The 11,367-nt window shown below is 34.4% G+C and overlaps 1 protein-coding gene across 1 annotated transcript; it reads left to right on the top strand.

The window, feature by feature from the left end:
* The first annotated feature begins 1,753 nt into the window (after positions 1-1,753).
* Positions 1,754-11,000, top strand: haao (3-hydroxyanthranilate 3,4-dioxygenase). The gene is made up of 10 exons (XM_038299482.1): positions 1,754-1,968; positions 2,095-2,173; positions 5,014-5,097; positions 5,250-5,356; positions 7,156-7,245; positions 7,331-7,374; positions 7,468-7,613; positions 8,457-8,525; positions 8,619-8,701; positions 9,779-11,000. The coding sequence occupies exons 1-10, from the start codon at positions 1,880-1,882 to the stop codon at positions 9,849-9,851; spliced, it is 864 nt and encodes a 287-aa protein (XP_038155410.1). The 5' UTR covers positions 1,754-1,879; the 3' UTR covers positions 9,852-11,000.
* Positions 11,001-11,367: the final 367 nt, after the last annotated feature.

Here is an 11,367-nt window from a genome sequence, read left to right as displayed (position 1 = left end):
GCAATTGTTTTTGTATTGAAATCAAATTCCATATTAAGAACAAAGAAAGAAATCAGTACTGAGCTCATTTCTACAGCTTCCATCCATCCATCCATCCATCCATCCATCCATCCATCCATCCATCCATCCATCCATCCATCCATCCATCCATCCATCCATCCATCCATCCATCCATCCATCCATCCATCCATCCATCCATCCATCCATCCATCCGTGAACATCTAAAAAGTTTTTCACAAAACCCTCTGAAGTAATTTAAACCATATAAAACAGCACCCTCTAGTGGAGACAGTTGAGAAATTATTTGCTCTGATTTCAAAGCTAACGTTTCACTGTTCTGGCTGGCCAATAGCCAAAACATTTTTTTCTTTTTATATATTTAAAACTTTAAATTAAAATGTAAAATATTTCGCTATCTATCTATCTATCTATCTATCTATCTATCTATCTATCTATCTATCTATCTATCTATCTATCTATCTATCTATCTATCTATCTATCTATCTATCTATCTATCTATCTATCTATCTATCTATCTATCTATCTATCTATCTATCTATCTATCTATCTATCTATCTATCTATCTATCTATCTATCTATCTATCTATCTATCTATCTATCTATCTATCTATCTATCTATCTATCTATCTATCTATCTATCTATCTATCTATCTATCTATCTATCTATCTATCTATCTATCTATCTATCTATCTATCTATCTATCTATCTATCTATCTATCTATCTATCTATCTATCTATCTATCTATCTATCTTATATATATATATATATATATATATATATATACACAAAAAGATCATGTGTTAAACAAAGATGGAAAAGTATGTGAAATAAGCCATATACCCACAACCAGGAAATGGTGCAAAACTGTAGAGAATAAAGTAATGACAAATGATTTGAATAAAATCGTGAAAGGGAGACAAGTATTGAAATGCCCTAATAGCCCATTTGAACACTCTCACAGAACTATGAACATCTCACAGAATATATGTTAAGCAATCCTCTTTAAAAAAGCAAAAATACAAAAACCATGGCTTTCAGCAGGGCAGATGTGAAGGTTTGAATCTGAGTGTTTTGTAAAAAGTGTTTTCATAATGTTTTTGTGTTGTTGGCATTCATATAAATATACTGGTATGTGATAACTTGGTATACTTTTGATTGGTTTTTGGTATATGTCTATTTGGAATTTATAGTCCCCCTTGGAGAAAACTCCACCAGCTGCAACTGATCTGAGGGTAGTTTTTCAAGACCTTTACTAACTTATTCTAGTCCGCCATGGCAGTAAATGTCTTGAATCCAACATGTGGTCTGTATTTAGACATTCTCTTCAAATTTGTCCTCCCATGACATTCTATCGAAATAAATGCTCAGAATAGGTTTTAATAATTTGAGGAAGTGAAAAGCTCAATTTGCATTCCTGTGGCGAGTTGAGATTTTGTAATACATTAGTTTCCAATCTCACTGAATCTCATTTGTACTGTTTTTGATTAACTAAGTTTGCTTTTTATAGTTTTAAACCAAAAAAGCATGAAAGAAAACATGTTTAAAGCATACAGACATTTATATATAAGAAACCCTTTAGATTTAAATAGCACAATTTTACATTCCAAATGCATTTTAGTTGGTAAGTATATCTACAAGCCTCCTGAATTACTGCAAAACAGCCTACTGTTACTTATTGTGAAAGTGAGGGCGAACTTTCACCTTTGTACAAGGGAAAGGATAGCTCCTCCCTCATTGGCTAACCCATTTCTTCCACTTCTGCATTTTGCACTGTTGATTTTTCACATTTAAACCTCTATAGAGAAAGGCAGTTAAAGTTTTCTGCTACAAATCCAAGCTTCTTCATTTAGTAAAAAATGAGCAGCCTACCTCTTCAGGTCAATGTGGAGAACTGGATCACTGAAAACCAAAATGCTTTCCTGCCTCCGGTTTGCAACAAGCTCATGTGAGTAACATGCATTTTCTTTAACATAAAATCTGTTTCACCTTTAAATTGGGAGGTTGACACCATGTCATATATTGTGCACAGACATGCAGCAACCTGGCTAATTTTGATTTGTGCTTTTCTCAGGCACTTTTCCCAGTTGCTCATCATGTTTGTCGGTGGCCCTAATACAAGGAAGGATTATCATTTAGAGGAAGGAGAGGAGGTAAGAAATACAAGTACATAAATCCAGCCTTAGCTGTCTTCACTCAAATTGACAAGCTTTTCCTCCCCCCTCACTCTGTTTACCTCATCTTTACCTTATCTTCATTAAGCTGGGCAAATTCCACCCCACAGCTGTAATGCTGACAGAGTGTATTTTGGCTCAGTGCCTCTAATAATTTTTGCTGGATTCTTCCTGATGGTGGCATCCTTTGCTGTCTAGACCTGCACAATTAGGCTTATTAAAGCTTTTAATCTATCATCTGATAACCATGTGCAAAAGGTTCTTACTCAATACTGATCCTTGATACTTGAAACAGCACAGAGCAGGCCTCTTGTCACAGATGTTGTAATTAACATTTGTGTGATTTGCAACACTGGTGTAATATTAAATATATCAACAATTGCAGTAACAAAAACAATTGCCTGGATAATGGATGCTTTCATTGAAAGATTTAAATCAGAGATTTAGAAACTGAAAACTCATTAACTTTTCAATTCAAGATTAATTTACCACGAGTCAAAAACAATCACACTTTCATAAAGAATGAAAAACACACAATCAGACAATAATGATTCTATGATCATTAAAATACTTAACATCATAATTATCATATGCAATCATACAATGCATCATAAAATGCATTTATTTTTTAATCACACAAAGGTATAGCAATGACCTAATTAAGCTATAGGACAAATACATTAAAAACAAATATACTAATGTTAGCAAATATGTTGTCATTAGACGAGGTGTTCAGATCCATTCTGGCATACGGTTCGGGGGTTAATTAAAATAACAAAGAAAAGGTTTAAATTATTTTCTAATGGAATTTGTCTCTGTTGTATCTGAATACAAGGAGCAGTGTAGTAAAAAAGGAGAAAGGCGGAACAAAAATGCACCAGCAGAAGCAACTTCATAAATTTTGTGCCAGATTCATCAGGGCGAGATGGAGAAAAGGAGGATTATTAAAAGGAGGCCTTCTCTTTCAACTGAGTTAAACTATTGTACAATGATTTTAATTTTGCATTGTAATTAAAATGATTCTGTTATACCAATGTGTAAAATGTAACAAGATGAGCGACCCGTGATGTTTCTGTATTGGGAATGAACAATTGATAAAAGGCTTTGTGAAAAACCAGAAATACAGATTAGATATGAAATGCAGCCATATGAAGATGGGGCCAAACTAAGGTTTATAGAGAAGCTGGTTCTATCAACACATAATAAAAGAATGAATGAATGAATGATGATCATTTTCAAATTATTAACTGTTAAATCATTAGACCGTTCATATTTGAAGGCAAGAATTAGTCAGTGTGTGTTTTACGTCCTAAATGGACAGGTTGTAGGATAACCGGCAGACCAAATATGGCCTTCATGGCTGGACGATGAGTCTAGACCTTCAAAGTCCCTAAAAGGAAATATATTGCCCCCTTTACCAAGAAGACGGATTCCTGTTTTTGAACAAGTTTAAAGGGACAAGCTTTTGCTCATCTGGTCAGATCTGCATTCTAGCTGCCACACTCCTTAAGAAAGGAGTTTTCCAGGCACAAGACAGAAAAAGGAGAAAAAGAAGAAGCAGAAGAAAGGTTTGAAATCCAAATACTAAAGAAGAAAGGAGCCAGAATTGTGTAGGGAAAGCAGATATATCGCCCAGGGGTCAGCTTTAGACAATTCTTTTAGGCTTTCCTCACACATATGGCTGAGAAAAATGTGGTAACTCATCGATTCCTTTTAAAAAAGATTGTTTTTACCACAAAACACAGAATTGTTTAGCTTCCAAATACTATTGGGTTATGTCAGCTGAGGTCAGGACCAATGTAGGGGTCCCAGCTGTGACTGAGATTTAACAATGTAACTGAATAAAGAAAATCTAGATCAACAAATGCACGTTAATGGGTATAAAAACAAAGGCCACATTTTATATAAATAAATTAACATAAATAGAAACTTATCATTTTAATTTTAAGTATACACCCTAAAGCATTAAGCTGTCCATCAACAGCAGCAAATAAAAATTTAAAACTAAAGAAAAACAAACATAGAGTTATTAATAACAGCTTAATAAATAGGAAATGTAGGATTAAATTAAATGTGCAACTGAATAGAGTGATTTATGTACACAATGCTAACATATAATTGTGCTAACAAATTCAGAGTATTACATTTTCCGTTGCTGCAATTTTTCAACAAAGTCTTTCATGAAAAATAATTTTTAATCTAAATGAATTAGATTAGATTAGACATAACCATATTGATCTCACAAAGGAGAAATTAACTTGTGACATTGGCTCTTAAAAACACAGAAGGTGCACAAAGGAGGAAAAGATGCATGAAGTATAAACAGTGCAGCCGGATATATACAATGGATGGTGGAAAAAAATAGAGATTTAAAGTGACTTCTACAGTATATAAAGTATCTTATGCAATCTTATGAAGAGTAGAAAAGTGTTCAAATAGCAGCAAGGATGTAGTTTGTTTATTTAGCTTGTTGGAAGCAGTAATTGTTAGATAATTTAACAGCTGCAAGAAGAAAGGAATCTGTGACAAGAGGCCTTCATGTACCAATATGGGGCATTTTTCTTTGAAAGTGGTCTGCAGTTTGTGACAGCTTTATGGGAGAAATTGGGAAATTCTGCCCAAGAGTTATGTTATTTTATTAGGTTGCAAAGTTAAATGTTTTTCAGGATGATTTAAAAGACCTAGGAGGAATGGAGGTCTTGCTTGTGAAAGTTCAACTGCGATGTGTTCATATTCTCTACACAGTCCCCGGCATGTGCAATCACAGCTTCTATATCATGGCATTTGACCGAGTTCCTTTCTTTTTCTGTTTGAAATAGTTATTTTTCCAGCTAAAGGGTGACATGTGTCTGAAGGTTATAGAAAACGGCAAACTCAAGGATGTACACATCAAAGAAGGCGAAGTAAGCCCTGACACACATCTGATTTTGCTAAGCCTTTACTCTTTATAGAGGGAACTCACATACATGATGATTTTTGCCGCTTCAGGGTATTTTTTGAAGCCAACGTCAAGTTTTTTTTATTTCTTTATTTCTATTTTTTTTTTATCTTGTAGATGTTTCTACTTCCAGCTCGAATCCCTCACTCTCCCCAGAGACAAGCCAACACAGTTGGACTGGTGGTGGAAAGACGACGTCTGCTGACTGAAACTGACTGCCTAAGGTTTTGCCTTTACTCCTTCTCCTTTCCTCTTACATTTTTATTCTTTACAATACAGAGGTATTATTTATACAGAATCAAATATATGCATATATTTCACAATATTCCGATTTCTGAATATTCTACAATGTATAATTTCTGGTGGGGGAACATTATTAACTACAGCTCGACATGGAAAGTATTTTTTTCCCAACTAGAACAATGACAGGTTCCAAGAAAAATAGTGAGGCTCTCTAAAAGATAGAGTTACACAAGTTGTTAAAGACTGGTGGAGCAATTTATAAACAAAGTTCAAAATATTTAGATGTGTCACCATTTCTGAAGATCAGGAAAAAGCCTGTCTCAAAGGAAAGGAAAGGTATTTTAACATTTTGTCGCAACAGAAACCATCAAGTTCCATTTCTGTGCTTAGTTCATTTAAACAGAACATAAGACCTCTCTCTAATCTGGACACTTCAGATTTGATTGAAACGTGTAGCATCCCTATCTGAAAATATGATGCTTCCGTAAATTAAAGGTATAGTGGAGGGTGTTCTTTTTCTGGGTGGATCATCAAAAGAAGTGGTCTTCCTTATTTTCAATCATCATGATGATATGTTAACGCGAGGCTGTCGTTTGTGCTCGTCCTAATTTTCACTTACTGGTGCTGAGTCTAACAGTGTGGAAAAATTGCAAATCTTCTTTTGGAAAGTAAGCTTGTATGAGTGATGCAAACAGCAACTTTTAAACAGAGCGTGCACGAGGAGAAATGGGCTTGTGCATGCTTTTGCATGTGCTTAATAGGCGTTCCCTCTTGGGAGCGGGCACAGGGTTGTGCATGTGCATTTTTCTGTGGAGAGGGTTGGTCTCTTCAGAAATTTTAGAAAATCCTCCACAATACATTTAAGCAGAGACAAATAAAAAGCGAGAAAGATTCATAATGAGGCTATCAAGAAAAAGAATATTTCTTACTGTAATGCAAAGTGGTGGCTCGATCATTTTGTGTGCATGTTTGGCTTCCAGTGGATGAACAATAAGGACTGCCTCAAACATTTTCCATCTACAGCTCAAATTAACAGTTAGATAGTCTTACGTTGGATAAAGTTAGGTTTTCCAACAAGACAATGACCCTAAGACACACAAAGCTGGTTTTGGAATAGATGAGGGAGGCTAATAGTAAGTCCATTGGATGTTTTAGAAAGCTGGTCTTGCTCAAATTTCTTAAACGCTGTGTGCATCTGTTAAAAAAAACAAAAACTAAACAGATCTTTAAGTTTTGCAGATGGTATAGGCATCTCTGGGACTGTGGTCTGCATCGAATGATGGGCTCCTGTCTTCACCTGAGTGGAAATGCACAAACTCTGACAGAGTGACCTTGTTGGTACAGAAATAGCTTATGATATGATAAGGCATTATTTACTGTACAAGGGTTAATAAATTGGATTAAATAACTGTGAATACATAGAGGTGATTAACAATTAACTGCAAGTCATGGTTTTCTTGAGAGGGGCGAGGAAGATGGAAATTTAGAGATACATTTTGTTATCTAGTCCGAAAGATAAACAGTACAGGCTGGAATCCTGAACCACAGTGAGGCATGGTTTGAAAAATTACATATTTAATTGTCGTAAGAGACTTGTGACTTTACTCTGTATTAGGATGAATAAATTGAGAGTTGACTTGGACTTGACCTAATGACCAAACCTTCATGTTTTTATTTATTTTTGTTTTTCTCCTCAATAGGAAATTGTGTTGTACACAATGTTGTACGTTTTAAAGCACTTAGAAACAACATTACTATCAGTATCTGTTGCTTTCTCTAGGTACTATGTGGACAACACCACAGACATCCTCTTTGAGAGATGGTTCTACTGTGAGAATCTTGGAACACAATTAGTTCCAATAATCAAAGAGTGAGACATTTCATTTTTGGTTTTCCATTGCATGAAGCTTTTGAGTTTTATTAAAGTTTAATGTGTGTTGACCTGTTATTCATAGATTCATGGCATCTAAGCAGGCTAAGACAGGAAGACCTGATCCGAGTGAGTTTTCTGCTTTCACGTGTTTAATGTGGGATCTAAAATATTTCCTTTTATAAACAATAACTGTTTAAGTGTTTGTTTTTGGTTGAGCAGATGAGGTCTTCAGAGAGCCTCCATTCCAGCTGAATACCATGAACGTGATGACACCATTTTCTTTCAAAGACTGGCTGGAAAAACAAAGGCCATCCCTGGCTAACGGCGGACCTATCAATATCTTTGGAGCTCAGTTTGAGACGGAGGTAGGAGGTGTCACACTCTTTAAAAGAAATTTACTGGTTCCTATAAATACTTTTACATAATAGCAAGAATTGAGGACTCAAAGCCTGAATTACTTTGAATCTTCTCTTCTCTGTGAAACAAGTCATTTGTAAGGTGGCAAAGAAAACCATTAATCAGAATTTAGACAACGCATTATAGAATGTGCCTAAGCATAATCTGTTTATCTCTAATACTAAATCTGTTCTATCAATCTAGCAGCACATCTATAGAGACTGCATGTCGTATTATCTTACAAAAGCAAGCTTCCATTGTAACATTAGACTTTCTTCTGAAGTTAAGAACACAGAGTGTGTAATTACAGATAAATGACAAGATTAGTATTTCCTCTGGGAGAATGAGACGGGCTTAGAAGCTGCATGTTCCTTCATGTCAGATTATTCACCAACACAAACCCAAAGAAATGTAATTCATTTAATTTTAATGTATCTTGTTTTTATATAAATTATATTTGTTGCACTGGCACAAATATGTTTATTGGAGGAGGAATCTATCTCAACTAACATCAGGGGCATGAAGTGGGAGAATTTCCTCCCACAGACAGATGCCAGAGTTTTATTTCCTGGTTATTAAACAAAGGTGTTTGGAATGTGGGGAAAGCCAAGGCGGGTGATACTGGAAAACTGGGAAGCTTTTCCCTTTAAAGCTACTTCCAAATAATTGTCTCTCATGTAATCATTAAAAGGTGAAATTAAACAACATAACTGACCCAAAATGTAGATTACGTTCTAGATTTAAAATGTCTGCGGTGCCTTTCTATGATATTGAATAAAAGAAGTGACCCTTTTTTTTCAATACTTTGACAGGCAATGGTGTTTGGACCTGGCCTGACTGAGACCTCCATCCAGCAAACTGATGTTTGGATTTGGCAGCTGGTACTTAAAGCCTTATGTCTAATCATGTCTATTAAACCAACACAGGCTCCTTACAGTTAATCCCATCTCCATATCTTTATTCTTCTTTCTCAGGAGGGATCTTCAAGAGTGACCATTGCGGATCAGCCATTTAATCTGACTTCAGGAGACAGTTTGCTCATCCCTGAGCAAAGCCAGTGAGTCCATTTCAACAAGCTATGACAGCAGAGGACGTGACAATAAAAACAAGCAAACAAACAAAAAAATAAAAACAAATCTGGTCATTGGCGCTTTTTAATTTCAAAATTTAAATTTGTTATTTTACATATAGAACAAATCTCTTTCTGACTTCAGGAAATTGTATCAAACAGACTCATGCACTGAATCCTGTTGTACTGCAGAAGTAACTGAACTTAAGATTTGCCCTCAGCGTAGACAAACTGAATTTCTGCATCTAATATAAAAAGCAGGGCTGTTTCATTAATGCTTTTACTATATTTTAGCCTCTGGAAAAGAATAATCGCTCTTTAAATATTTCAGACGAGCAAGGTTTCAAACATCACCCCTCCACTACCAAGCTTCACAGTTGATGTTTGGTGTTTTCCAAACAGCATTATGCTCTCATTTTTAAAGTTTTTAATTTAGTTTCATGTATGAAAAATATATATTCTTTTATTCATAATTTATTGATAATTATTCATAATTATCCTTGAAACATTACCAAAGCCTAATGAGGGAAACCAAAGAGGGAAACAGATTTAATTTAACAGACATTCAGCATGCAGACTCAGACCTTTTCAAGTCTTGAATAATTTGCTTTGTATTAGTAGCTTCAATCTGCTGCCAACCTTTTAAAAAAGAGGTGTGTCAAGTAAAAAAGAACAACAATGTTCAGCCTAAGGGTAAACAATGTTTCCCACTTTACTTGTAAACTATAAGTAGAAAGTTTCCCATGTCGATAAGTGGGTGCTCAGAGATTTTTGTTATTGTAATATCACACTTGCATATTCCAGGCTAGCAAAGTGCAAAAAATTCTGACTAAATGTTAAATCATTCATTTAGGGATTCCGATTACCATCTCCTAGCAGATTAAATAAATAAGTTATGGCTGTAATACCTTTTTTTTTCTCCATTTAAAATAAGGTTTTGACCATAAATATGAAACTTCAAAGTTCTTTACCAATAACTATCTTTAGAAGGATTCTGATAGTAATTGATAGTAATGTGTGTTTTAGTTTTTTTTATTTGCATCTAAAGTTTCTTTGTCTTTGCAGATTCCAGTGGCAGAGGAATGAGGGGACCGTTGCCCTGTTTGTTGTGCAAAATCCAGAGCGCAAGAGAACCTGATTTTGAACTAAATACCTGAAAATTAAAGTTAAATACATAGCATAAGGAAGATAGGTATTAAGTCAACAGTACATTTTCTAACATTATGCTACTAACCTAAAACTCTCACCAGAGGTCAGTAGCATCTCAACTAATCCACACATACAAGGAAATCCAAACATATCAATGGCTGTTACTTATTGTTTTCTTTGAAGCCTATTTCTGATGGGTTCAGCAATTTCTCCTTGGCTTCTGCACAGCTCGTCTTTTTTCTTCAGTCATAAATTCTGGATTACAACTCCAGTGCTGGTTGTGAGATTAAGATGTTTAAAAAAAAAGTGTGTAAGCAGCGCCATCAGTATGTTTTGCAGTGATTAGGTTCTAAGTGTGTTGTCGGTAAAAATATGCATTTGGCTCCTTTATTTAGTCCCTGAAAAGATGAGAACAAGGCGATAATGACAGCCCTTCCAGCTCAGGTGCTCGGTCCTGTTCTGACATGGACAACAAAGTTTTCTAACTATCTTAAATTTACACAAAGAGCTGTGAAGGTTTTAATCGAAACAAATTACAGACAGTTTTATCAAGCAGATAGATGTTGAAAAATCCTTGAGTCTAAAGGAGCCTGGGACCTTTCCTAAACAGCCATAAGAAATAAAATAACCCCTCATGCCCACATTTTGTATAAACACACAAAAATGGGACAACCTGAGCGATTAACATGCATCATTGGTAAAATGGAGGAAGAAAAGGACATAAATGTTTTACTCCACAATCTCTAGAGAGCTTTTGCTTGGAGCTAATACATTGGTAATAGGAATTTGTGCTGAGCAGAGGGACTTTTAAGTTACTTTCCTTGATACCATATTTACATTTTAATATATTTTCCTTGTGCTATTTTACTTCATAAACTTAAATCTATTCAGTCACTTAAAAATTGTGTCAATTCCACATAAACAATCCCATTAGTTATACATTCTATGAGAAAAATGCTGAATTGTTCAATAAGTTGTGTGTGATTGATCACTATGAATGATTACTTGCATCAAATAATGCAAATTGAGCTTAGTTTATTTCTTTGGTCAACTTAAACATTATTAACAAAACAAGTATCTAATTTTGACACTATAGCTGAGTGCTAAGAATACAGAAATAAAAGTGATGTGACATGAATTCGCTATTTCTTTCCTTTTGTATTATTATAGAAGGTTTTTTTTTTTTTTTAAGTTATCTCCATGATAAAAAATCATGGAGACAAAGCCCTGCAGAAAAAAAATGTACCTTCAAGTTTTGACATGTTCCAGGAATTAAAACCTGCTGAAAGATAACAGCAGCAGTCAGGTTTTTATATCCTCAACATTATGTCAAAACTTCCTGCTTTTTTCAGCTAATGATATATATATATATATATATATATATATATATATATATATATATATATATATATATATATATATATATATATATATATATATATATATATATATATATATATATATATATATATATATATATATATATATATATATATATAATGATA

This window comes from Cyprinodon tularosa, unplaced genomic scaffold (genome assembly GCF_016077235.1).
Source record: "Cyprinodon tularosa strain WSP-4 unplaced genomic scaffold, ASM1607723v1 ctg43, whole genome shotgun sequence".
NCBI lineage: Eukaryota > Metazoa > Chordata > Actinopteri > Cyprinodontiformes > Cyprinodontidae > Cyprinodon > Cyprinodon tularosa.
The sequence above is the reverse complement of the archived record's forward strand: the minus strand, read 5'-3'. Positions and strand labels throughout refer to the sequence as shown.

What these genes read in the sequence shown, in the direction of transcription:
- haao (XM_038299482.1), top strand. Translation starts at nt 1,880, where the DNA reads ATGAGCAGCCTACCTCTTCAGGTCAATGTGGAGAACTGGATCACTGAA. An exon ending in CCGGTTTGCAACAAGCTCAT is followed by an intron (nt 1,969 to 2,094) that starts GTGAGTAACATG and finishes TGCTTTTCTCAG; the next exon opens with GCACTTTTCCCAGTTGCTCA. An exon ending in GAGCTCAGTTTGAGACGGAG is followed by an intron (nt 7,614 to 8,456) that starts GTAGGAGGTGTC and finishes ATACTTTGACAG; the next exon opens with GCAATGGTGTTTGGACCTGG.